The sequence below is a fragment of the Patagioenas fasciata genome, chromosome 2, assembly GCF_037038585.1.
Source record: "Patagioenas fasciata isolate bPatFas1 chromosome 2, bPatFas1.hap1, whole genome shotgun sequence".
Classification (NCBI taxonomy): domain Eukaryota; kingdom Metazoa; phylum Chordata; class Aves; order Columbiformes; family Columbidae; genus Patagioenas; species Patagioenas fasciata.
In genome coordinates, this window is record NC_092521.1 from 54,582,254 (window position 1) to 54,605,397 (window position 23,144).

Genomic DNA, 23,144 nt, shown 5'->3' on the forward strand with positions numbered 1-23,144 from the left:
CTTCTTGCAGATACGTCTGTCTGGAGCTTGAAGACACCATTTTAGGAGTTTATTCTTTTGATACTTCTGAACAGCACTTACATCAGCAGGACTTGCATATAGTTATCCAGGGGAGAGCAAGCACCTGCATGGTGTAATTTCAAAGCCATATTACGATGCCATTGCAAGCCCAGATGACATGCAAAGCAGAACGAGAAAGGATCTCACTCTCCAAAGTAAAATTCTAAGTCTGTCTTTACATGATGGCCCCAGTGTTTGCTGTACCTGTTGTTCAAGGAGTCTGATTCTCTTGCTCAGCTGGACAGAATGCAAAGCAGAAGGATATCTTCCTACTTTCTGGCAGCACCGGCTGAATGCATTTCAATGGGCTGGAGTGTCAGTCGTGATTTATTGCCCATTTTTGTTCTTTTATGTGTTACATTTGTCATTTTTGCAGTGACAGTTTCATCTATAAAACAGTATAGTTATAAGAAAATGTTAAGAGGATACAGGAGTGCCATAGGATCTACTGTTTCCTTTTCTCTTTTTTTCCCTCATACATTACAGAGTCAAACGTCAGGTTTTCTGTTTTTAAGACAGTGCAACCAAAGCATGTAGGATTTTAAACATAAGTACATTTTCCACAGAGCACCTGAAGAAGTGTTGAAGTTAAACAATTAGACAAAGAGGGCCTAAAAGCAATGCTGATAACAATTCACAAATGCTGAAATAACCCATAATATAAATAAAAGACCTTTCCAGCTGTAGACAATAGAGAACCTGAGCTGATTAGAAGTGTGATTCTGTTAATAACAGCAAGCAATCCAGTTCATGATTTACATTAACAAGAATTCCTACAAACTTTTCTGAAAATTAATTAGCAGCCTTAGTTTTGAATGTGTTCAAGTCATTACAGACAAGCCAGAGGCTCTGATCAAGGAGTCAGGATGTCCTGCCATTCAGCTCCTCTTACTCTAAACAGGTTGAGTCCCTCAAGGATGATGGGACCTTTGCAATTCTCTTGCATAAATAAAATGAGGAATTGGCTGGATGGTTGCATCCAGAGGGTAGTGGTCAGTGGCTCAGTGTCCAGATGGAGATTAGTGACAAGTCTGTCCCTCAGGGGTTCTTGTTGGGACCAGTACTGTTAAATATCTTCATCAGTGACGTAGACAGTGGGAAGTTTGTGGATGACCCCAAACTGAGTGGTGTGGTTGACACTCCTGAGGGGTAGGATGCCATCCAGAGGGACCTCAACAAGCTCAAGAAGTGGGCCTTTGTGAACCTTATGAGGTTCAACAAGGCCAAGTGCAAGGTCCTGCACTAGGGTCAGTGCAACCCCCGGTATCAATACAGCCTAGGGGAGGAAGGCATTGAGAGCAGCCCTGTGGAGAAGGACTTGGGGGCACTGGTGGATGAGAGGTTGGGCATGAGCCAGCAATGTGCGCTTGCAGCCCAGAAAACAAATCGTATCTTGGGCTGCATCAAAAAGAGCGTGGCCTGCAGGTTGAGGGAGGTGATTCTGCTCTCTGCTCTGATCTGGTGAGACCCCACCTGGAGTCCTGCATCCAGCTCTGGAGCCCTCAGCACAGGAAAGACATGGACCTGTGGGAGAGGGTGCAAAGGAGGCCATAAAAATGATCAGAGGGCTGAAACAGCTCTTCTGTGAGGATGGGCTGAGAGAGTTGGGGTTGTTCAGCCTGGAGGAGAGCAGGCCTCAGGAAGACCTTATTGTGGCCTTTGAGTACGTAAAGGGAACTTATAAAAAAGATGGGACAGACTTTTTAGCAGGGCCTGTTGCAATAGGACAAGGGGTAATGGTTTTAAACTAAAGGAGATGAGATTCAGGCTAGGCGTGAGGAAGATATTTCTTACAGTGAGGATGGTGAAACACTGTCCCACGTTGCCCAGAGAGGTGGTAGATGCCTCATCCCTGAAGACATTCAAGGCCAGGCTGAACAGGGCTCTGAGCAACCTGATCTGGTTGAAGATGTCCCTGCTCATTGCAGCGGGGTTGAACTAAGTGACCTTTAAAGATCCCTTCCAACCCAAACTATTCTATGATTCTATGAAATAGGAGAGTAGGGAGGATGAATTGCAAATGGACATACCAGCAGTTCTGCTCTGGCCATTGGTGCTTATGCTTGGCCAAGGAGGTATGGGTTCATCAGCAACCCTGGCACTGTATCACCAGAGCCAGTGGTGTTACAGACCTGGAACAGAAACAGCTGGAGAAAGATCTCATGACCTAGAAGAAATTATCAGTCATTCCCTACTGGTTAGGAAAGACAAGTAGCCTAATTAGGTAAGTTTCGCACTGTAGAAACTGTTTGTCTTTTATTCAGAGGAGTTAAAAATTTGGATGTTACAGAGTTATTGTTCATTGTAGGAGCTGTGTTACATGCTTCAAGTACACAACTGATTTGGAATTTTGACTGTTCCAGTCTGTAGCTGAGAGAAAAATATTATTCCAAGTGTCAGTGTCAAATATCTCTTTCATGAAGAGAGTGACACAAAATTTAACGTAAGCCGCTGAAGATGAATCTGTTTGGTTCATCCTAGCTCGAAAAATTATCTGTTTACTCAGCAATATATAATCTTAATATGAGGATATCTATGAGGTGAAGCTGTTTGAGATTGGACTTGGGGGGAGGGCACTTTCCTTAGTCTCATTACAGAGCATGGAAACATAAAACCCAGTCATGAAAATAACAATATGAATAAACTGAGCAGGATAAATTCATAACAAACTTTAATGAATCTCTGCCATCTGTGTTATACCAATCAGTATCACATCTAATCCAAAATATTTCAACACTGGCCATCTACAGAGAAGCAGAAAATACAAAACAAAGCAAAAATACCAGTAGGTAATTTCTGAAGCATCGTTGTATGTCATGTCGTGTGTTATTGCATTTCCGTATAAAAGAAAATATGCCTCTGATTTTTACATTCAAAGCAGAACATGTTTTGCATGTACAACAACGAAAAATTAAGGAGAGACAAGGGAAGAGAGAGAAACTCAGAGACATAATTAGTAACAAAAAAAAACCTGTGAATTTCAATATTTCCCATCTGTAGTTATTGACTGTATTCATAAAATGCTAAGCAATTAGAATTTTAATTTGAAAGAAAATGTGGTTCCAGTTGTGAGAAAAATAACCTGTACTTCTTAGGCACTGCAAATCTGGAGAGTTTAACAAATGTGTAATACAGTATTGCGTGGATTACCTCTGTGTTAATATCTAGGTGAATGTTAAAATGTGTTCCAGTTAAATAGAGTAGTACAGCAAAGAGAAGAGTAGTATTGTCAACTTTAATGAAAAGACACAGAACATTCTACCTTGGGCAAAATAATGTTTCAGAAATTCACTCAGTTCAGATTCCTTGAAATAACTGAATATTTAATACATATCTAAGCTGCATTTGTCTGCTTGGAATAATAACTCAACACTATGCAAGCCGTGAGTGTACTTATTGATGGCATTTTAACACCTGCTTCTCCAGGCGTTGTATTTAGAATGTCCTTTTCTGCAGGAATGGGACTTTGACTGCAAGAGCCACGGATTCTGGAGCTCTGGAAAGGGCATTTGAGTATATGTGTGCATTTTAGAATCATAGAATCATTTCAGTTGGAAGAGACCCTCAGGATCATGGAGTCCAACCATAACCTAACCTAACTCTGGCACTGAACCATGTCCCTAAGAACCTCGTCTAAATGCCTTTTAAACCCCTCCAAGGATGGTGACTCCACCACTTCCCTGGGCAGCCTGTTCCAATGCCTGACAACCCTTTCTGTAAAGAATTTTTTCCTAATATCCAATCTAAACCTCTCCTGATGCAAATTGAGGCTTTGTTTTTTTTGAAACTTTGAACTTTCATTTCCTTCTTTTCATCTGATTTTCTGTTATTGCTGATCACTAAGAAGTTTTCGTGAAAATAGAAAACTCCCATGTTAGTGAAAGTTCAGTCATAGTTTGCATAAAAGTGGGTGGAAGTTACTGCCTTACATGATTTCAAGCTGACAAGAGGGAAAATGCAATAGTTTCAAGTTCTGTTTCATCTTTTGAGTTCAGATCAGAAACAGGGAAATAGAGGAAAAATGGTAAATTGTCATGGGTCAGAAGCAAAGAAAGTATTCATGAAATCTTTTTGAAGCACATTTCAGTATGTTGTCATTGAATTAGCCACCTTCTGGTCATGCATAAATGTGTCAGTAATTAAAAGTGATATGAAAAGAACTGATGAAAAAAATGGCTGTTTAAGGAATTATTAATCAAATAGGACAAATGAAGATTTTTCTATAACCCCTGAATCCTACAGGAAACGTACAAAAGATGAAAAGTAAATCAATTATAACCATTCAGAGGAGGCCTAGTCTCTTCTTGGTTCATCTAACATTGCTTCAGTTTGGAGGGTTTTTTTATTGCAGTACTGTAAAGCTTCTGAAATGTAAACAAAAGAATTGGTACACTTTATTGGCACAAAGATAGATTTAGAATTCTGTGCAATTATTTTTCCTTTCTTGTGCTGATGCTCCTTTCTAGTTCCTCTAGCCAATTTCCAGACCCCAAGACAGAGTTGACTCTGGGAATGTTTTAATAAAAAGTGGTTTACCAATTTTTTCCTGCTTTTTATAAATTTATCACAAATAGATTTTTACCTTTCTGCATGCATCATTGCATGTATAATTCCATTTATCTTTGAGTAGAATGAGAGTAGAAAATAAAACAGCTGTGTTTGTCCATACCAAGAATATCTAGTTCTATAGCCGAGTTTCACTCTCAGTACATCAACTCCAGAAACATCACTCTGATCTGACTTTACACATTCTCTGCCTGGTGGAGGCCAAGAATACAAGCAAACCCACAATTTACCTTCTCTAAAGAGGGGAGAATCCTTTTCAGGCTTCCAACCCACATCTTTTCTGTTTGTAGAAGATATTATAGCTGAAATAAACTTTCACGGGTGTCTGATAGTTCTTGATACTTCTCAGTGTAGCTTGAGGAGGAGATCTGGTGTTGGAAGCATGAGAGTCAACCAGAGGTCTCCTTCCACAACAAATAAAATCAAAATGTCCTTGGTGAGGGTGATGATAAATTATCCACTTTTATAAGAGTGGCTAGAAAATGGTGCTGACTAGCTTAGAGAATGCATAATGCATGGACAGGTTCAGTCTGAACTGACTGCTTTCATTTCCCTAGAGCTTATTTGAGTCACTCTTCTACCATGAGTACTGTTGGTTTGAGATTATGTTGAGAACCATAAAACCAAATGTTTCAGGGCTAAAAACTCCCCTAGTTGTACGTTGTACTTCTAGGACTTCTTGTTCACAGAAGTCAGATTTATAAGACACTGTTGCACATCCAGTGGCTGCAAATGGGACCTCATTCCTGCAGCATCACCTGGTAACCAGCCCTACATCTCAATGTACTGAGACACCTGCAGTTCCAGCCCTTGTTGGTGCCTCTTTCTCACACCTCCTCATCCTTACTCAGTTTGAGATGTACATGTATACAGCTAATTTTTATGGAAGTATGTTCTCATTGCCCCTCAGTCGACCTTCTTGATCAGAAATTTGCATCTCATGGAGTCATATTGACCTTGGATGTGTTTGGTAAAGAAGTGCAGTTTCTTCTTCCCATAGTAGTCAGGAGGATTTTTATTTCAGTGGTTGAGTCTGTCTTTCAAGTGTGCTGCCATAACCTTTCCCTTTGTTGGGGCCATTTGAAAGCTTAAGGTTCCAGAGACCATACTTTTTTCTTAGAAAACTATATATTTCCAAGAAGGAGATACACCATGTCTGTATATTCTAGACTTCTTGTTAATTTCTGATTGTGGTGTAGCTGTTGAGTATGCTTTAGACATCTCTTAATGAGCTCAGTGCCATTACAGTGTGAGGACTTTTGCTTGCTTTCTTCCAGTAGGAGTGAGGGCTTCCAGCTGCTTGGGTGCCCACTGGAGAGGAAACTTTGTATGAATTTTAATTATTTAAATTTCCTTGATTAAGAGAAAAGGGAAAAGAAAAAGCTAGAAGAAGGGTTGGTGGATTTGTTGCAAAAGGAGCAAATGAGCTGTTTATCAAGACTTGCTTGCTTGTTTTCTATAAGTCCCTTTCTAAAAAACACAGTCTCCAGAAAAATCCAGTCAAGAAGCATGAATTAAAACCCCGTTAAAAAATAGAACGTGATGAGACCAAAAGATACATATAAAACTGGGAACTTTTATTTGGTTTAGGCATGTTTTGTAAAGAATTTTATTATTCTTGACAACCAGAAACACAGATGTTAAAGAAAAAAAAAGTCTTTTTACTCACATGCACCAGCATGATTCATCCGCCAGCGAGAGATACATTTCATTTGATAGTCAGTTAAATGAGTCATATTCATCAGTGAAGTAGTTCTTTGCATTTCTTTTCATGCAGTTCTTTGTCGCTGATATTTACATTTTCGTGAAGAATAACACAAACAAAATTAATAATTCATAATTATTGTTGCACAGTGGAGCCTTATTTTGATAGTCCCTTCTTAGCATAGATCTTTTAACAAGGCTGTTTTCTCCTGCATTTAAAAAACACCAAATAAACAATGTACCAAATCAGCATGGTTGTCTTGTAGAAGTACAGAAATCCTTTTTAGGAAAGGAAGATCTGTACACAGCAGTGTGTATTGTACTGATGATCATAAATTACAGAGAAGATAGTCTGCTGCAAAAATATAAGTGCTATTTGCCCTCTTTCACAGACATTCAAAATATAGATTTAGTGAGCGCTAACACATCATGGGAGGGAAAATCAGGATACATCGATTTCAACACTTAAATGGCTCCTGTGCTCAGCAAAACATAAAGAAAATATAATCCCTGCCCTGTGGAAAAAATAGTTTATACAAGAGCATTTCCAAAAGAAGCTAGGAACAGAAAGGGAAAAATACTGTAAAAAGAGAAGTAGAGCAGACATTATTCAGAGGCTTTTATAAAACTAACATATTCAAGGTATGGAGTAGAGACAGAAAACGGAAAAATCTACTGATCAAAACCACCTTCTGTCACAAATTATACCCTGCCCAACAACACCTCGTAACTTCTACCACATGGACAAAAAAAGCAGTGCAGTTTTGAAGGAGAACTAGGAACACTGATTTGAAAGCTAACAATGAGGAAGGGGAAGGAGAACTTTCTCCCTTAGCTGGAGTTCTACCAGGAGTAATAAAACAAAGACTTTGTTATCAGAGTACGTGCTGGCTAGAAGATGAGGACTGAATGCCAGTCGCTCACAGTAGAAACAGACTAGCCAGGCTGGTAATTCATTTCATCTACAAATCTCTGTAAGTTTTGGGTCTTCTCCAAGACAGTCACAAATCCTGGCATCTGGAGCAAACTTGAAACTCAAATAAAAAGCATGTTATACTGACTTGTCTTTCCACAGCACCAGTAATGCTGCTACAGGCTTAAAAATGAGTGTACAGTTCTCTGCAGTCTTAGGAGAGATGGTGATAGATAGAAATAGTGAGGAAACTTCTGGGCAAAACTGGACATTTTGCACTGTTGCCTCATTCAAGTGTATTTTGCAGGATTGGAATTGCTGTTGATGATTTGACATTTATAGACTTACCTCTGCGGAACACCTGTTTTCATACCAGTAGCACAGACATGTTTGCGTACTTTCTTATTTTGTCACACTGCATTTTATTCCATCCCTTTACTTTTAGCACCTCTGCTTTTCCTACCTTCATGTTTATAAACCATTATGTTACTTCCTTCTTTATAACACCCTAACCAACATCATACATAAAAACATTACTCTGTCCCTGAAATCACTCTGGAAGGTCTGTTTCTACTGTGTTACTAACTGGAAATACTGAGTGATGCCAGCTAGCCGAAAGAACAGGAATGGTAGAAGTATTCATTTATTTGGGTATTATAAATACATTTTCTTAGGGGTGTTTGCCTCCCTCTCCCACCTGCGATTGCTACACCTGCCTATTACAGCCTGGCTCAGCTCTATAGTACGCTTTTAGTGGCACACATTGCTTAGCTGTGTGCTTAGCACAGTGGGGCTCCCAATCAGATGTAGAGCTTCTAGATCCCAATATCATACCAATACTAGAGAGTGATAATTATAGCAGCCTTTGTAATGTGTGTTGTCCTTGGAGAGCGTGGGCAGAGTCTTTAAAGCCAAGTGCTCAGATCTTTTCAGTCTTCTTACTTTGTGGCAAGGACAACAGGACTCTTGTGATGGGTGTTCCAAGGAAGCATCACACCTCTCTGCCTCCCTTCTGCCTTGTGCCATTTTGCATGATTTCTGCCACCTAATCCCAGTGCAACTTGTCACATAAGGGTATAATGTTTCATTTTCCTGACTCACTCTCTGAAATAAGTTAAAAGTAGGTGCTGAGATGTGATAGTCAAATTGCACTGCCAGCATTAAAAAATCATGGGCCAGTTACTAACACAACAAGTTAGCCTCAAGTTTAACTGGACTAACTTTAGAGCCTTGTAAAGTCAGCCATTACATCAGTCATAGGAACAGCTGTGAATGAAATAGAGTTGGAAAGGCTTGCAAGTGACTTATCAATCAAGTACCTTTTGAGAGCTTAAAGCTGCAGAGAGGAAGTAAAAAAGGCAGCAACTATGGGCAGCCTTGACTGGGAGAAATCAAATGAGACCAGTCTAGTTAATTAAAGAAAGGGCTTATTTCTTAACTTAAATAGGAGAAGAAATGTCTGGATTTTTAAAAAATCACTTTAGACAAAACAACCTATAGCTAGATTTTAGTACTAACAGATTTAATATTTTTTCTTCCTTTGAAAGTATAACTAGCAGCTCCTAGACTGCTGATGCAGGGTTATTTTATTGGTTGTTCTGTTCTGTACAATGGTCAGTCATTTCTAACTACATTTTTTTGTAAGGGACTAATAAACATTGAAAAGCGAATCCAAACTTTGTTTATTTACAAAGAGAAGGAGAGAGGTTTTGTTCAGTTCGGTGGAAGTCCATTTCTTTTACTGAATAACATATTCATTGTTTTTGAGAAACAAGATAATACTTGCATGTAAGTTAAAAGAATTATCTTTTGCTTGGCTGGTTCATTGAGTGAAAAGTCTTAGCTTCCATTTTAACAAGGAATAGTTCTGCTCAAACTCTTCTATCTATAAGCTACCTACAGGAGATTATTGTTTATAAAGTTTTGGAGTTGGAGTTTGAGTGAGAAGGAGTGGAAATTTTCCAGCCAAGGAAGGGGCAGAACTGTTTTCTGAAAAGCACAAATTATTCATATAATAATAATAATGCCAAACCTGTATATCTGTGATGAGAACTAGAAATTCTTCAGAGAGGAATTTTTTTACGTGATCTTCTCACCCATGGTACAGAAATAGGAATTTCACTGCATGAAGTAATTTAAGAATTCATAGTGTTGCAGGCACAAAATACTAGTGTCTAAAATATAATTAAGTTCTCAATCTGAAGAGCAGCTAAGATCACTAAACTTCAAAAAAGGAGATTTTAGTATTAAGAAAGAGTTAATGGAATAGGTCTGAGACTCAAAAATAAGTGAAATAAAATCTTTAGGTATTTCCTGGATAATACTTAAAAATATTATCTCTGAGTCTTGTAAAGTCCTGAGCAAAATGGGATGCAAGAGGGAAAGTCACAAATCAGGCCAGCTGAGTGCCCTTTTTTCTAAGTGAAGAAAAATAAGATATTTCACATTTTAAATGCTAGGGTAGGGAATACCACAGAGAGTGGGCAATAAATATAATAAATGAAAGGGAGTTTGGAATCACAGAGATTAATTAGAAAAGTAAAAAACTAAGGGTATGGAACCAAACAATGTTACTGTCTTCCACTTTATTCAGTGCAGGAAGCCTGTGGAAATACTTTGCTGGGTTTTCTGGCACCTTGAGGTTTATCTATAAGTGTATCTCTTGTTTTTCACTTATGGCAGGAAGCACTCTAGTTTGTTCTCGTCAAGTAAGGACTTTCCGAAGTCAGTACCTTAATGCTTTTTAACCTGGCAGGAAACATTTCCTTATCCTTTTATTTTCTAAGCAGCTCCCTTGAGCTGTTCTGCACTCACTGCCCTTTACTGACCTATTGCCCTTCTAAAGGTGACCACAGTGTATGTGTCAATTTGGCCTTAATTCTTCTCACTCCACTAGCCCAGACAGCACTAGTAAGAAAATAGAAGTGAGGTTATTGTGCAAGCTTTAAAGTCAGGCTTCTGTGTGCAAGGGAGATCCAAAAGCTTAAAAGTAAAATGAACAAAAAAAATCCCAATAAGTTTTAAGGTCCACTGTTGGGAGGAAAATGCAGTGGGCTTAGCCCAGCTGTTGACAACAGTATGCAATTTGTCATTAAAACCAGATATTTGACTAGAGATAGAAAACCCCACTAGTCTTGTAGCTATGCATTTTTAAAGGCTCTAGGGTGATCAAGGAAATAAAAAATGTCTATGTCAGAGAAACTGGTTGAAACAACAATAATAAATAGAATAAAATACCAGAACTGTAATATCATTATACAATCATGTATAGTTAATAGTGTTTCTGTAAAGAAGGAGTACATTTCACTCAGCTTTTTTAGTATGTCTCAGTACAGAAGAGTGAAAGAGAAGCCACAGCATCATTTATTTAGACTTGCAATAGTAATTATCCAGTTGTCTCTTGAAAACATGAAAACAAAACTAAAAGCATGCATTGACATCGCAGCTTATCAAGTGGCAAAATGAGCTTCAGAATTACTGCCCTTAGCTGCCTCCATCCCCTTACAAACAGTTCACCTTTCTTTCCATGGTGCCAGTAGAATTGCCTGTGTGGCTATAGGTGAGAAGTCAGTTAAGAGGTAATTATGAGGTGATGTCTATTACACATGTGGAAGAGCAGCTCTTGAGTATGATGATAATTGGTGTGGGTTAGCAGAATTCACATAAGGTTGTGAAGAATTTCAGCAGGACAGAAGCAAACTGAATAAAGAAGTAGTTCCAGCTCAGCTTTGATAAATTCTGTGTCGAGTTCAGCAGAGGTAAATTTGAATTGCTTTTAACTGATAGAAGGTTCAAAATTGAACACTGCTCTGAACAAAGGGACACAGGTGTTACTGTAAACAATGTGCCAGTGAACTGTTCAGCATCCATCTGATGTCAGAAGAAAACCAAATATAATGCTCAGAGGAATAAAGAAAGTGGTAGAGCACAAAAATTTTTTAAAATCGCGTTGTAGAAAAACTGAGGTATGTTAAAGGAATAAACACTATTAAGTAAAATGAAGACAGTTGATCCAGAATTTCTTATACTGAAAGGCTCAAGGGATGCTCAAGAAAGGTGAAAGGTGGCAGATTTGGTTCTTTTACCCAAGTGGATTTTGGAACCCACTGACACCAGGAAAAGAGCAACCTTCTGTCAGAGAATGAATGAGTTGCTGAATGGAACGAAAAGAGAATTGAAATAATGCCAATATTTGGGTTTTTATAATAATTAATTGTAGGAGTTTTTAAAAGGCATGTCAAACATCAGGTTTCCAGTTTAAGACCACCTCTGGTATGAATCAGACTGAGTCCATCATGATGGGAAGCTTTATTCTATTTTTAACTTGGGGTGGCATTACATGCACTTTTCTTAGACAGTTTGAGATGATCCCTCAGTTCGATATTCAACAGATGACACAGTGTGGGAGTTTCTGTGTCCTGCTGTTAGACTGTGTATCATCTCACTTAGGCTTTCTTTGGAGAATTTGCAATAGTGGTAAATTCCCCAGCTTGTCCATGATTCCCAATAGGATAATTCTTTGTGGCATAGAAGGCATTTCATGAAGGTTGTGCTTTGTGATATGCAGAAAGCATGTATGCTGTGAATACAATTTTGATATTATCTCCCCTGCATTGTGTAAGTCTGGCTCATTCCACTGGAGTGAGGACCATGTGCTGTCAAAGAGGAACAACACTGAGATAAAACACGTTGGATAGTCGGGAGTTCTGTGTGAAAATGTAGCAACAATAGCATTCATGATCCCAAATCTAGCAGTGGAAGCCTTGGCAGAAGGAATGAAACTGTAAGGCAGAATTTTATTTTAAGAAGGCGTTACCAATGACTATTCCAGTAGGGTGAGGTAGCCTGAAGGAAATAATGAAGAAGAGACTTGGGAAGGAACCAGTCTTAGAAATTACATCTGAAAAGCTACTGCTTGTTGTTGACTTTGCATTCTTCCTTTGTTGGGTTTTAGAGTTAAAAGAAGACTGTTTAGTCCTTATCATGTCTTACCAGTTGCATCATACTTGAGTCACTGCTTCCTGTTTGCCAAGTTCAAGTAACAGCTACCTTTTGCACAAAGATACTCTAGATGTGTTCTAAATATCTGCTACATGCTTGAGTGCCATGTGAATTACAGCAATGTAGAGTTTAACAAATTGATTTATATATCACATAAGGAAAACAGAACTGTTTTTAACAAGCTTTCATGCATCCGCATCAAAGAAAATACAGAGCTAGATTTCTGTTACCTTTAGCGATACAGTGTAAGAATTTTAGTAATTGGAATTGCAGTATATTGCTATCAACATAATATTCTGGTGGGACTGGGTATGGAGATATGCAGCGGATCATCTTCTCTGAATTAGGACTCACACAAAGTGCCATGGCCAGAATTTTCCAAACAACCTGGCTTTGGCACTTAGCTCTAATATATTTTGATTATATTTTGATTTAGCACCTTTACTAGCAGTGATACAAATTGCCAGGTTTTCCTGGAATTCCTAGTGGTAAGGAGTTTTGAGGAGATCGGCCAAAAGTACAACTATGGGTGCTCAGAAGTACTCACTATCTTAGAATAACCTGGTTACAACTGAGAAGAAACATTAGAAATGTTTTCATTGTACTTTTTGGAAAATATCTCTGCATGTAAGTTGATCACCAATTTGCTTTCTTTCCAAAACAAGAAAGTGAAAAAACATGTAAAATCGGTACTTTCAAAATCCTCTGTGAAACCCAGCCAGTGATATAAGAATGTGGTCTTAAAATATTACACTTCACTTTGGGTTTCACTCTTCCTTCTCCCTTCCCAAAAAAGCTATAGCAGGAAAGTGATCCATAAATCCCTGTGTCCACTTCATGGCACGATGCCTCAAATGATGAATGCTGTCTCGTTTTGATTAAAAAAAAAAAATGAAAGTCTACAAAAAAACCTAAAATCAGTTTAGTGAATTGAATGTTGCTTCCTTAACATTTTTCATCCTGAACTCATTTAGTAGAGGAAATGGATATTTCATCAGACATGGATTTGACGTTCCATCACATTATACAGTAAACAGTACAAACGATGTTATTTTTTTTAAATGGAGAAGCTGGAAGAGCTAAGACAGTTGCTGCTGTAAGGCACTGGTTATCTCATTTAAACAGATATTAAATGTGGGTGCCAGTGGTGTGATCATCAGCTGCTTCCCACTTTGTGAATAAATTGCTTAGAAGGAGTCTTTTTGCCTACCAGATGTGACCTAGATTTAGATTTCCAAAGGCAAAAAAAAGAGAAGTCTATTGTGTAAAAAACAATTGCGGGTAAAATGCATGGTAAATGAGCTTATCTCACTTTTCCAGGTGTTTAAGCTAATATGTTATGGAATTACAGCTTCATTTATGAAAAATAATTGAGGAAAATGTTCCAGCAAATCAAATTTGGATAAAGGCTTAGGATAGTTATTGTGTTGTTAGCAAGTTTCTAAATGGCAGAAAGAAAAGGGAGCCAGCAGAGATAATAAAAATATAGGAATTTGTGAATCTGTGAAGGGGCTCTTATAAAAGGGTCAGGACTAGCTGTGGTGTCCCACCTGTATTGTGGTCTAGCAAAATGTCATGGAACAATATGAAGGATTATAGTCCTGCCAATGCAAGTGAAAGGATTTTTTTCTTAAAATATCAAGCATTGATATCTGTTGGCCCTGAATAAGAGTTATGACATTGGTAGGTTAAATATATAAATATCAAAAGTATAACAGCCTGATTCTTTTTCTTTCTCCTCTTTTCCTTTTACTGATTCCATAGGGGCTGCCACTCGAAAACCAGACCCAGAGCCTGAGAAGCAGACCGACCACACTGTTAAAATTGCTGGAGTCATTGCAGGCATCTTACTGTTCGTCATTATATTTCTGGGGGTCGTGCTGGTAATGAAGAAAAGGTGAGCAATTAGTAGCTGTTTTCTATGTACATATTCATATCACAGCATCTCCTACAGCAGTTCTCAGTTTGATATTGGCAAAAGTATCCAACCACCTTCATGCCCTTTACCTCAGGGTTTGGGAAGTACGGCTCCCTCCCACCCCCAAAGCTTTTGTTGCGATTTTATAAAGCCACAATATCTGTTTCAACCCACAGCATTTTCTGTGAATTAATGTTCATGGCTTTGTTATAGAAGAAAAACATCTCGAAGTTAATGATTCTAGCACTTTATGCATTAGTACTGCATGATGGACTCTAATAATAGAACAGTATCTCGATCCTGAAAGTGTGAGTCTCCACTCTATTCAACAGATCATCTGAAAGTTAGATGTTATTTCACTCTTGAATATAGAAGAAATCCTCAGTCAAACAAGAACTAGAGCTGATGTCATTTGTGCTAATAGGTGGTTCTATATTGTTCTGCATAAACTTCATTCCCTGGAAAGAGATGAAAATGTTACAGTGGTGCTGAATATTTCCAAATGCTGGTTCAACAGACACACACATTGAGATTGTTTTGCTCTGAATATCATTTGAAAACTGCTACAACATCAGAAGTGCAAGGCTTTTAAACCTGGTTGCATTTCTCAACACTCTGAAAGGAAGAATAATAAAGGGAAAAATACCTCATAGCTAGAGAGGTAGCATGGGTAATAAAAAAATCATGTGATGATAGAAACTAAGTCTAGATTGGGAGAAATTCATTAGCAAATAGAATCAAGTTTTTAGGTTGTATCCTGAGCAATGCGAGATTTGCAGCTGTAGAGGTGGGGTTGAGAATGTGTGAGAGCTGGGTATGGGGGCTGTCACGAATTCTCCTTCCACGTTTGCCGTAGTCTTCTTAACTACCCCTCACCTCCTTGCCATTCACCCTGAATTGTCCCATTTTCTTCCTTTGCGAGCAATCTTGGCTCATCCCGACAGTATGTGATTTAATTGTATGTTAACTAGTTTGCCAGGTCTGAGATAGTCCAAACCCCTGAGCTGCCTGAAATTCTTCCAGAATTTGAACGGTGGAGGTGCAGAGCTCAGGAGGCAGCTTCCTGGCAGCGCCTCAGGGCAGGCAGCACAAGTAGCTGCTTTTCACTCTCCTTGAAGACAGAAACGGGGCCATGAGTTAGAAGGGCTCCATGCAGAGAAAGGTGAGCTATGGCCAGGGCTGAGAGTGAGGTCATGATGAGAGGTAGGTAAAGCCATCAAAAGCTGCCATACAGAAGAGACTGAGACTTAAGCCCCAGGGTAAGTCTGGCTGGGACAATGAAATAGACCCTGTAACCAAATCTCAGTAAAGTACAGCGTAGCAGAGCTAAATACCGTTCTGACTTTGCGGTGTTTTTTTTCTTCCCACTTCTGATTTCTTGCATCATTCATGCCTTCAATTTTAACAGTTGAACTCCCAAACTTCTCCCTAGGGCCAGACACAACACTTGGCATGCAGGGAGGAAAGCTTCTCGCATTGTCTGGCCAATCCTTCACACAATTCCTGACCAGCATTCATAACCCGCTCTCATCCAGTTCTGAGCTTCTCATTAAGCATTTGCACCAAAGGTAGAATATATTCACCCGAGGGAGACAAGATCTTCTTAATCTTGAAAGGAAAGCATTGCAAAATGATCCAAATAGTTCCAAAGTAAATAAAGTGTCAGGGTCTTTGGCTAAATGGATGCTATACCAGCTCTTGCTTCATTCTCTAGGGAAAAGCTCATTGATAATGTAATTGTTAGAGACAGGAAGGCTCAAATCCTAAGTGTTTGGATGTTAATGCAGAAGGATACTTGATTCCTTCTGTCTACCACAGCACAGCAATTATTATTCATAGTAATTCCGTTATTAGAAGAAAAGTGCATTATGTGAGCTTCTTTGGGGTTTGGAATAAATCTGCTTGTAACAGAGATGAAACTGTTGAAAGTACAAGTCCAGGAACTCTGTTACCAAATACATACAGTTTCATTGTGTGATACAGAAAGGATGATACCAACAACTTAAACATATCCCAGAATGATGCTGCAGCCTTGAACAAAGCAAACTGTGAAATGAGTTGAAGTGAATATTAAAAAGTAAGAATGGTTCATCTGTGTAACAGGATGTGACTAAGCTTTAATGAGAGTTTCAGGAGATAGTTATATTGTGTCCCAGCCCTCTAAAGCAGATGCTGTAGCATGGAAGGTCTTGAATACAGTTACACTCATGACTTAAGCAAAAGATGAACCGATTATTCAATAGATTGTTATTGGTGCATTAATTCACTATGCTTCTGAGAGCCCCTATGGTTTCACTTTGGTTCAGTTACTGTGTATACATTATGTATTTGAAGAAAATGTATAAATCATTCTGCAACCTTAGTATAACTGTAGTGTTTTTGCAGTTTTATGATACTTCTGGTGCTACTTTGTGAAACAGTCTTCTCAAGCTGGTGTGTCATTTGACTGCTGCACTTGATAATTTGATTTCATTTACTTTATCGGGAGTTTTACCAAAGTAAAGAGCTGATTGAAAAATAAAATAGCACCTTGTAATTCAGTGGCACATTTCCCCTGAGAACCACTTTCCTCTCTGTACTATTATGTGCAGGCTCTTTGGGTTACAATGCTCGGTTTCACCACACTGAGTCTATGTGCTGTGAAACTTGTCTTGCTTGGAGTTGGTTACAACAATATCCTGTTCACATTCCACTACTCCAAGGCATATCCCAAGGCATATACTGTCTGTTCATCATTCTTTCATGGAAATGGGTCCTTGTAGACTTCATCTCCAGATGTGGCCAGTAGATTAAATTTTCTCTCTCTAGGGCTTCACAATGGTTAATTAACTGAATTTCAGACCATTTCTTTCCATTGTCAAGGGATTTGGGAAGCGGTTTTACTGTACGTGGTAACCATGACTTGGTCCAACATGTCCCTTTTAACACCCACCTCATTTCATCCAGCAACCATTCTTTGCATGTTCAGTGCCAGACACCACAGATTTTCACAGATTGCCCTCTTTGACTTTTAATTCAGTAGCTAAGTAGACAAGACCGGCATTCAAAGCAGAGTTTTCAGGGCAGCACAGTCATGCTTTGGATATCGTCACTGTCAAAGCAGTAGGTGGAGAATTTCTGCAAATATCAAGAGTCATTAAGCATCGTTATTAAATTCACTCACTATACATTGATTTTCTGAAGTAGTTACATTATAAACTGGGTTACAGAGAGGTTAGGTGGCCTGTTTAGTGTATGGTCTGGAGTCATTAGTGAGAGTAGGAACATCATGGACACTAAACCATTTTCTGTGTGTATGCGCAGTCTTTGACTATAGTAAACCAGATTTGTAGGCTTGTCACCTGAGTCAGGGGAAAACTGTTAAGAGCTTTGCTGTTTTTCTCCACACGTCGTTGTTCAGACTTCTTTATCTGTTCTGTTGTATCTTATCTTCATCCATTCAACCACATTCCTGCATAAAAATATAATGTAATGTAGACTAGGAACCTGCAAGCTATTCCTAATACCAATATGTTCATATCAATGAGATAATTCCTCCCTGTCAAGTCAGAATCATGCCAGTAGGCTTTCCTCTCCTCAGTTCTGCTCTGAATCTCTCACATAAGAGTTAACACCAAGTCAGTGGAAACCAATACATGTATGTCCACAATATTGCTCCACAGTAAAGTGGATTTTTAATTTGATCCTGAATATTAAATCTCAGGCAAGGCCCTTGATCTCTGCCAGTCTTTTATGTACCTGCATAGGACTTTCTAAAAAAGAAAAATAAATAAATAAATAAATAAATAAATATAAGAAAGGCAGCAAGTAAGTTCATCTTTCGGTAGGTCAGTAAAAATGAGAGAACTGTTCCCACAATCTTTGGAAGAGTAATAGCAATTAAATCAAGACTTGGAAAAATCAGAACCTTACCTTTTTATTATTTTCTCTTTTCCTTTTTTCTTTTATTTTCTGTTTCAGCTAAGTTTAAAAAGTATGCTGAAGTTTAGAAATTAGATTTATTGATCCAAGGTTTGCTTAGAAGTATGTATGTCTTTGGGGCAGCAGTTTCTTTCTAGGCTACCATCTTGCTGCTGCAGTGGGAGTACAGTGAGGAAGCAGTTATTAAAATTTAATTGCATTGGCTTCTCCTTCAGTTGTAGAATAGAGTTTTTCTCATCATTGCATTTCTCTATAGAAAAGTTAATTTCTTCTGCCTGTCTTTAATTTCTGTTTTCAGCTGTGTCTATGCCTGAGCCTTCCAGTAGTTTCATACGTATGTAATTGAGGCATCTGTTTAACTCAGAGACCCTGGTTCTTGGCAGTGGATAAGGAAAGTTATTGCACTCAGTGGAGCTAGGCTGGGAGTGCATCGGTCCCATTCCCTGATAGCAAATCAGGTTGTTCAGTTATACACCTTTGCCAACAATTTCAAGCAGTTAGGATAGAAATTGGAGATAATAGGGCTGAAGGAAGAATCCAGTCTTCTCCCAGTGCTACCTCTGAACCTTGTTTTTCCCTCTACACCAGCTACAAAAGAGAGATGATGAAAGAAGTCACTATGGTAATTAACACAGTTCCAGAAGTTTTTCCTTCTAGTGGGACAGTCCTCCTGCAACCAGCTGTGTTGGTTTGGATGAATTTTATAGTGGGGCTTTATTCTACAAGTGATATTTATTATATTGATTTATCTCCTCAGTCCTGAAGGATATAAAAATGTTTTATTATCATTATACACAGAAACAGTTTATTGACATAAAATAACTTCTCCTGGAAAAAGTGACTGAAGAGCCATGTACAGAAGAAAATTTGGCCAAGGTTGGCCAAAATCTTTGAGTCACTCTCTTTAACAGAAAAAGAGAGAAAGGTTATCTATTATGTAGGAAGTAAAATGGAACTTGTCCATATTTCTTAAAAAAGCTAAATGTTTTCAATTATGAATGGTGTTTTTTGCACATGGCCTGAGGACTTGCAAGTCTAAAACTTTCAATTTCTGTAGGTTTTTAATTTCTTCTTTTTACCTGTTGCTTTGTTTGTCTGTTTTGGTTTTTGTTTTGTTTTTTATTATTTCTTCGGTGTCTCGTATTCTTGAGAGTCCAAAACCACAGTACTCTTTTTCGAGGCCTTCCCTATGGATAATCTTACAACTGTAATGCCATAAAATTAACTGGAGCTTGAGACTTTTATTTTTCTCATTTTATACAATTTTTTAATGGGACATTTACACAAATTAAAGTTCCTGGATTTTCAGCATTTTTTTCATGAGGAATAATTTATCTCTATAACGTATTTGGCAGAATTCTGCGTATGAATACCAGCCGTGCTTCACTGATTAATTGTATTTATTGTTGTTTCTCAAATTCTTATACATCTTTTAGAAGTGTGAGAACATTTGTACTAATTACATTAAATTTCTGTCGTGGCAACATATGGCCAGAAACAGGGTTGGCAGTGTCATGAGATTCTAAATGGAAGTGAGAGAATGAGTAATTCTGAAACAAAGGCCATGGGGCTAGATACGATTTTGACTGAACCAGCAAATACCCCTTTGCTAATAGAGTAGGTAGGTTGATCTGCTTTGACAGGACTTGATCCTGTGCTCCTTACTGAAGGCAATGGAGTACATGCTGGTGGAAGATGCACATAAGTATTTTGCAGCTTTCCCCTTACTCTATTCTTAGATATCTTTTGAAACTCAACTTTACCAGGTGTGCATTTTTTGCAGATATGCCGCATGATTAAATATTCAGGATCTAGCCTCTTCTGTTTGAACAATACTGTTTGCATCAGAAAAATGGGAATAAAAACTGGGAAATATTCCTAACAGCATCTTCACACAAAGAAGATGAGAGAGAAAATTTGATGAAAGCCTAGTTTTCAAAGGGATGCCTGAAGCATGTAGCTAGAGGCAAGTTAACGTTAGTTATAGTCCTTTGCAAGGCCTGTTTACATGTTTCCTCTGTAGTCAAAGGACTGTGTGCATGTGCTGTAAAAATTACAAATGCCTACATGGTTCTTTTCAGTCTTTTATCTTACCAACATGCGAATGCTGCTTGACATTATGCTCAGAGATGTTTTAAGATCTCCAACCTCTTTTTAATTGCAGTCAATATACAGAATTCATTTAGGTTGGAATTTTGCAGAGCTGCAGTCCTGCTTGTAGTGGGCTCGTAGCTGAGGGAGGGAGGGAGAGACGTAAAGCAGAAGAGTGTAGCTGGAGGACTTCTGTGCTTTGTGCTCATACAGAGTATGTCTGGGTGCAGGATCTGGCTGTGCAAGAGGTAATGCAGGAAGGAATGACTGGGTCCGTATTTCTCAAGATGGTGGTGCTAGTTCTCCAACTTGTTATTTGTGACATTCACGTGGGCAGAAATAACAAGGATACAGAATCGCTTCTTATTTTTTTGTCTGCCACATGGGGAAATACCACCAAAATAATTTTTCCCAGCAAGAATAGCTTTTTTATTTGCTTGGCAATAAGTAATTTTTTTATTCATAACATAAATTATTATTAAAAATGCTGAGATATTAAAAAAGCTGTGGCCATTTTTTTTTTCACCTGTGGAAAAAAGTTCTAGTCCTGTCAATGGCAGAACTGATTTTTTTAAGTAAAGAAAGGGATATTCAAAATTCTACAGTTCTGTGACTGGAAGAGGAGCTACTTAAAATGTGTTCTGTAATTCTGCACTGTTTAACTTCTAACACCATGTTAGAAGTGCCATATTCTTATTCCTAATGCAGCTGAGATGTAATTGGAAGTGTTTTATCACTTTAATTGGGAGTGTTTGTCATAGTTGTACTTTAAGGTGGTTTGATTTAACAGTTGGAGATGCTTATTGTATTGCTTAAAGTTTTATGGAGATTGGATATGTCTTCTGTCTGTTCCAGACATATTGCATGATATGCCCAGATATGCATTCTTGCTACCTTTCATTTGTGTCACCAGTTCTGGTCTCAGTTTCATCTTGATTTTTCATACATTAATATTTGGCTTTTCTTTCCTTCCATTTCATCTTTTCCACCACTGCCTAATCCTTCCACCATCATGGCAGAAGAAGCTATCACTCCTACACTTATTACCTGTAAGTAATTTCTTTGACATCAGAGACACACTTTCTGCCATGTTGTTCCATGCATAAGTAGTGAATGCTAATATTGCAAGTTCCTTTATAAAAACAAACTTTGTAGAAGTTTTACTGAGATAAAAACAACATGGTCAATAATGTAATTAAATATTTAGCTTTATAGCAGTTTCTTATGCCTCATACTGTGCATTAGAATCCTTTGAATATCGTTACGTAACAAATTTTCTTAATTGGTATAAATATGACTACCATGAGAAATTGTAATGCCTAAGTATTTTTAGAATTTATCTAGTGTCTTCTTCTTCATTTGTTCTGTTGAAAATACGGCATTTGTTAGACATGTACAAGCATTTCCATTTGTTGCTGTGTGCTTATATACTACTTTTTTCGTGAATAATGGTCATGCATAAATGTCATGAGTTACCATTATTGGTACGAATTTCAAAGGAGAGAGCACTAAAAAATGAGGGCAAGATGAAGCATACCTCTCAGTAAGTAATAACTTTTCATTTTGATACAGTCCTTAGTAATACCATTATAGGATTCTTTATTTACCCAAAGCCTTTGTTTCGTTTCCTGCTGTCAGCAGGTGATGAATGAGAAGGGTTCTTCTGTGAATTTAGCAAATCTCTTTCTGAGGATATTCACCTCTTCTCACTTTTCAGGTACAAGTAGGATGTAAGGATTAGCAAACTATTAGGGGTCTTGCTTAGTTGTGAAATAAGATGCACTTAAGCTTGTTTAATCTTGTTGACCAGCAGCAAAAATCAACTGTCCGGTAGATATCTGTCTTCTTTAAAGCTCAGGTTTAAAAGTCATGGGAAACTAGGAGATATTTTTATATAGTTGCAGAAGATGGGGTGTTACTTGCATGAGACAGAAAGCAGGACTATTTTTCAGGTGCACATGTAGTAGCGTACTCTAAATGAACACATTTCACTATTGTTTTTATTTAAAAAGCTGAAAGAGTGACTAAAAAGGACTATGAGAAACTTAATATTGTTTTTAAATAATTTTTTTCAATTCATTTTTTGACAAAGCATCAAACATCTATTTATAGATTCTATGGAAAAATTAGCAAATGTTTTATAACTTGAAAACTTCATAAGCAGAATCATGCTTTAAATGAATTAAAGCAACTAAAATTTAAATCTCTTAGTTTGAATTCCCAGTACTTCTGAATATATTGAAACTGCTCATTTACTTGGTAATTCAGATTTCCTATTACATTTTTGACACTTTGCATAGAGTGCAATTTTTAAACTGTTCTTTAAAGTGCTGTATTAATGTGAAGGTCAGAAAAAATTATCCCTTCCACAGATACAGTATTTCAGAATTTCTGTTCCCAAGATGAAAAAAACATATTTTCCATTAAGTGGGCCTTCAAAAACATTTGGTTTGGGACCATTTAAATGTTGTTTTTAAAATGTCAAAAGAGTGTAATACAGTAAGTCATAGAGAATGTTGTTGCCATAAGTAAATATTTTTAAATTAATATTTTAATATGACTCAAGGCTAAGTAAAAAGAATAAAAGGAAACAAATGGAACATTAAATTAAACACTTTCATTATTCAAAGAAATTGCATTCCATCTTTTTTTCTTTTTTTCCACTGACAGTGGAAAATAAGTGAATTGAAATGTTTCTGTAAGTTTTACAAACAGGTTTAGTCCCCAGTTTTGCAGTCATTGAGACTAATAGTGGATGGAACATGTCTTCTCTTAGTTATTTAGAATATTCTCACAGTGTCTCCAATAAAAGATCTCTCTTTTTGTTAGTGTGATACAAATTCAGTAACTTTGTAGTTTGGGTATGTTAACTTTTCCAGAAGAAACTGTGTGATCTTGACCATGTATTGCTTTGCTTGCTGTCTGGTGAAAGAAGGGAAGAGTGAGCCCTGAAATGAGCAGACAACATCA

At 37.8% G+C, this 23,144-nt stretch overlaps 1 protein-coding gene across 10 annotated transcripts in view; it reads left to right on the forward strand.

The window, feature by feature from the left end:
* Nucleotides 1–23,144, forward strand: part of PTPRM (protein tyrosine phosphatase receptor type M) — a 466,670-nt gene that overhangs the window by 297,463 nt on the left and 146,063 nt on the right. For 5 of the 10 annotated variants that reach the window (XM_065830251.2, XM_065830253.2, XM_065830257.2 and 2 more), the window contains 2 exons: nucleotides 14,009–14,141; nucleotides 21,194–21,223. In XM_065830251.2, the coding sequence (XP_065686323.1) occupies nucleotides 14,009–14,141; nucleotides 21,194–21,223 (163 nt within the window). The remainder of the gene's footprint in view (nucleotides 1–14,008; nucleotides 14,142–21,193; nucleotides 21,224–23,144) is intronic. The other 5 variants (XM_065830254.2, XM_065830255.2, XM_065830258.2 and 2 more) reach the window with 1 other exon arrangement.